This window comes from Polyodon spathula, unplaced genomic scaffold, assembly GCF_017654505.1.
Source record: "Polyodon spathula isolate WHYD16114869_AA unplaced genomic scaffold, ASM1765450v1 scaffolds_3946, whole genome shotgun sequence".
NCBI lineage: Eukaryota > Metazoa > Chordata > Actinopteri > Acipenseriformes > Polyodontidae > Polyodon > Polyodon spathula.
The window spans coordinates 487-5,498 of record NW_024475403.1 but is presented as its reverse complement, the minus strand read 5'-3'; the positions used below and the strand labels follow the sequence as shown (position 1 = coordinate 5,498).

At 45.4% G+C, this 5,012-nt stretch overlaps 1 protein-coding gene across 1 annotated transcript; it reads right to left on the bottom strand.

The window, feature by feature from the left end:
• Positions 1-468: 468 nt before the first annotated feature.
• On the bottom strand, positions 469-4,023 carry LOC121312464 (lysine-specific demethylase 6B-like; the record flags this gene model as incomplete). Its single annotated transcript, XM_041244267.1, has 6 exons — positions 469-607; positions 1,011-1,181; positions 1,995-2,121; positions 2,508-2,649; positions 3,291-3,478; positions 3,893-4,023. Coding segments are annotated over 6 exons (783 nt in total), but the record flags the coding sequence as incomplete, so codon positions are not given.
• Between the last annotated feature and the right edge of the window lie 989 nt (positions 4,024-5,012).

Sequence of the window (5,012 nt, the reverse complement as noted above, 5' to 3'; positions counted from 1 at the left end):
TTTTTTAAATAATTTTAGTTTCGTATTTTTAATGCTTTAAAAAATGTTTTTGATGATTTTGTTTTTAAACGTTATTTATTTAATGTAAGACATCAGAAGGCCAATGTGGTATATATTTATTTATTATTATTATTATTATTACTTTTTTTTTTTTTGCCAGGCTTTAAATCTAAATACTTTGCTTTTTTTTTTATTTGTATTTATTTTTTTTACAAAATGTTTTGGGTTTTTTTCATTTATTATTTAAGCTTTTAGGTTTGACTTAAATCCTAAAAAGATACCCTTTCCCTTTTGTTTTTTTTTTTTAGTCGAAGAAAGGAGGGGGGGGGAGGGAGCTCCTACAGGTTAGTCCGTGATCCCGTCATCGCCCGATTGTTCATCTTTTGCTTACTACTAACCGACTGCATCGTTGTATTGCTTCAACTCATTGACCAACTAACCGATTACACAATTTTTTGTTTTACAAAAACCAAGCAAATAAATAACAAAAAGAAAAATACAAATTTAAATATATAAATAGAACAAAGGCTTGCTGTCAGGAGCTCTGTGTTTTGGTTATGGCTTTAGACACCGGAGAGACTTTTCAGGTCACGTTTGGTGCTGATGCCTGAAAAAAGAAAAAATAGGGTTAGAGATCAAAAATGGATGTTTGCACAGTTTCATTGTGTCAGTTATAATTAGCTGCAATCACAATGTAATTGTAATTGATCCTGGGCACATCTGTGTAATTGCTGTATAATTGTTCAATTCCAGTCGCCTCCCCTTTCCAGGCTGAGTCGCTCACAGCGCCATGTTGTGTTTTACACTGAGAGAACGTTCTCGGATTTTCAATCACTCTCAGTGACTCTCCCCCCGTTTTGTTTGAGAAACGTTCTCTAGTATGTACCCGTTAATACCTTATTATCAATGCAATTACTGCTGCGTCACTGGAACTGAACGCACTGGAACTGCAGGCTGAAATAAGGACGCAAGCTGAGGGTTATAACTGGTTTGAAAGTGCCTGGTCTCACCAGAGTGAAGCTGTCGTAGGTCTGCATGAGCTCCTCAGTCCTGTACTGCTCCAGCACGACCACGTTGTGCAGCGTGGCGCTCCTCCGGCGGGCGCAGTCCTCACAGTGCACCACGTAGGTCTTGCGGCTGCCACTGTCACTCGTCACGAACAGCAGATTGTACACCTCCACCTGCACACGCAGGGACAGGACCGGAGTGCTTTAGTCCCTCGAACCACATCATACTACAGTTCGTACTGTGCGATATGATATTACGTAGTGTACTCTGTGGTATAGTACACACCACAGGCTAGCACTGTACAAAAGCATGCTTGTACAGCATGGAGAAAAGTTTTGCATCACCCTCTGTATAGAATGAACTCATTTGGCTTCATAAAGTGGAATGATCAGCCTGCTGAATAATGCTGCGTTAACGTACTGAATTGCACACCACTCTGTAGTGTTCCCATTTACTTCGCGAAAACAATGATGACATTTCGAAATCTAACGTGAAACACTACTGCACTGCTGTTATAGCTTCTGGTACAGCCTCTTAAGCAATTTTTCATTTTGTAGTTTCTTTGATTACATGACATTAAATAAAACCAGATCCTAAAACTCTAGTTGTTAAAAAAAAGAAAGAATGTTAAGCCGGACGCTGACGCGGCGCGCTCTGTGTGAAAGGACCTCTTCGCTGGCTCGGGGGTCTGGTGGTTAGAGAAAGGGGGTCTTGATACCAGGAGGTTCAAATCCAGGCTCAGCCACTGACTCCCTGTGTGTGTGCGTGTGTGACCCTGAGCGAGTCACTTAACCTCCTTGTGCTCCGTCCTTCAGATGTAACATAAAACCGAGGTCCTATTGTAAGTGACTCTGCAGCAGCAGCAGCAGTTGTTGATGAAGCATAGTTCACCCCCTAGTCTCTGTGAGTCGCTTTGGATAAAAGCATCTGCTAAATGACTCATTAATAAATAATAATAAATGAATAATAATAATATTAATATTTACATCACACTCGTTGCAGTAGTAAGCAGGCTCATCCTTCACACGGCTCTGATATGAGATCTTCTTTCCTTCCTGGACCAGCTGGGCCCTCAGGATCTGCGAGTGCTTGATGGACTGCAGCATGCAGTGCCTGGGGGGGGAAGGGAGAGTCATTGACTGACGGGCTGCGAGTGGTAGAATAGATCCAGCGTGCCCTAGCCTTAAACAAACATTAAGCAGGCTGATGAACAAGAAGACGAGTTTTCTGTGTGTGCGCGCATCTGTGTCAGTGTGTGTGCGCGCGTGGGAGTGTGTGTGTGCTTGTCAGTGTGTGTGTGTAGATCCAGTGCTAGACTGTCAAACATAGCAGGCTGTGAACAAGAACACGAGTTTTCGGTCGTGCGTGCGCGCAGTGGACGCGTGTGGCGCGCGTGGGACTGTGTCAGCGCGCGCGTGGGACTGTGTCAGCGCGCGCGCGTGGGACTGTGTCAGCGCGCGCGCGTGGGACTGTGTCAGTGTGACTGCGTCGGCACGTACTTGATCATCTTGTAAACGTCGGGGTCGGACACCTTGACCGTGCGGGCGATGTTCCAGGACACGTGGATCATGGGCACGATGGACTTCACCTTCTTCACCTCGTTCCACTCATAGCGCTCCAGAGCCAGCTGGTACTGGTACGCTGCGGATCAGAGTTCGACTGTAAACAACAGGGCTGTGCAAACCCAATCTAGTGCTGCACACACCGATCGTTCCACTGCTGGGAAGGGTCTCTCCACAGAAATCAGGTGCTGGCAAATCGGGCAAGGGTCGCTGCTGCTGGTCTTGTGTGCAGCCCCTGTACCTCTGGCTGGTTTACGCACACCTATTCAAATACAGGCGTCCCGGAAGCTGGTCTCTTAAAAGTTCAGAAGTACCTGCTCACCACATTTCAATACACTCTACAGAGCTTGAAATAAGACTCCCGCTGCACAGCAGTGTGATCCATTCCTGGTTTTACTAGGAGTTTAATAATAAGACACACCTGAGAAAAAAAAAAAAAAAATTGCCTAGACAAAAAAATGGTAGCAGTTGGAGACTTGTCTCGAATTTATCGAGGGCGACGTGTCGTACACTAGTAAGGACAAAGTGGTCCTCAAATATATTCTTGTGACTCGACAACGGATCTGTCGACATCGTCAAAACCTGGAGTGGGTGAATCTGCTATGCAACAGGAGTCAACCTGGGTGCTGTGAGATACAGTCTGGCTGCTCACGATCTCAGCACAGCTCCTGTGTGACACCTGCTGCCCAGGCGCTGGTAATGCAGTTTTTTTGCACTCACAGGTGAGGGGCCCCACGTTCCAGGCGATGTTGTTGCACCAGCCCACAGCCTGCACCCAGTGCACTGTGCCAGCGTTGATCCACACCAGGTCCCCCGGCCGCTGGATGAACCTGTACACAGGTATGTTAGCCCTGTACAGGTCCTCCAGCACGGGCCACCAGGACCCTGTCAGGTAGTCCACTCCGTGACTGAGGAGAGAAAAAAAAAAAAAAACAACACATGCAAGTTAGCTTTAAATATACAAACCACGAGCCCCAACACAAAGGGGAAACAGCCACCGGACTCGAGGAGGGTGGAAAGAAGACTCCCGCTGCAGAGCAGTTTGATCCATTCCTGGTTTCGCTATGAGTTTAGCAAGACACACCTGAGGCTATTAACTAGACACACACACACACACCGGGGCTAATCAAGCTGGTAGACAGACACACACAAAACCAGTAATTCTGCACACCCATCCCTTTTCATATCGCATGCTGGGATCGAAGTTTTAATAAAAGCATTCGTATTAAAATCTGAGTAATTGTGTTATCGAGAGAATCGCTTGACAACTTTGCTTCTCTTCACTAAAGCAGACCAAGGGTATTGTAAAAGCCTGCGCTCACCTCTCACAGAAATCGCTGATCGCTTCCCAGTAGCTGTCGTGAACCGCAAACCACTCGCAGTCCCCGGGGCCAATGTTGATGTTCACGGAGCAGAAGTTGTTGTTCTCCTGGTGGCCTGCAGGGGGGGGGGGGGGGGGGGGGGTTTAGACGAGACGCGGGTTCAGAAACGCAAATTTGCGTTTATCCCCCGTTGCATCTGAGCAGAGAGAGCTGCTGGAGCAAAAGCAAACTCACGAAGAACCCTAAATTTTGTTCGGGGGCGACTGACGAAATCTTTGGTGAGCGGTGAGGGGGTGGAACGGGCTAGCCAGTGTCACCCAGTCATGCTGTTGACGTAGAATCACTGGGATGCTTCAACTTTTGAGATCAATCCCCAAAGTTATGAGATTAGTCAGCTACTAGGAAGCAAAAGGAGCATACAGTATCACCTAGAACTTTAGGACTGAGACACTGAAAAACTAAAACTACATGAACAGAATTTTGATATTTTATTTAACATCATGTGAATCAAAGAAACTACAAAATGACAAATTGCAAGTGTCTACCGGAAGCCATAATAGCAGCATAGTAGTATTTCATGTTAGATTTCAAAATGTCCCATTCTTCAATTGTTTGTCAGTTTTTCATGAAGTCTATGGGAAAACTACAAAGCAGTGTGCGAGTCAATATGTTAACAAGCGAACATTATTCAGCAGCTTTCACTGGACTCTATGAAGCTGAGGGAGTTCATTCTATATAGAGGGGGTGCAATTCAATATGTTAACAAGGGAACATTATTCAGCAGCTTTCACTGGACTCTATGAAGCTGAGGGAGTTCATTCTATATAGAGGGGGTGCAATTCAATATGTTAACAAGGGAACATTATTCAGCAGCTTTCACTGGACTCTATGAAGCTGAGGGAGTTCATTCTATATAGGGGGGGTGCAATTCAATATGTTAACAAGGGAACATTATTCAGCAGCTTTCACTGGACTCTATGAAGCTGAGGGAGTTCATTCTATATAGAGGGGGTGCAATTCAATATGTTAACAAGGGAACATTATTCAGCAGCTTTCACTGGACTCTATGAAGCTGAGGGAGTTCATTCTATATAGAGGGGGTGCAATTCAATATGTTAAC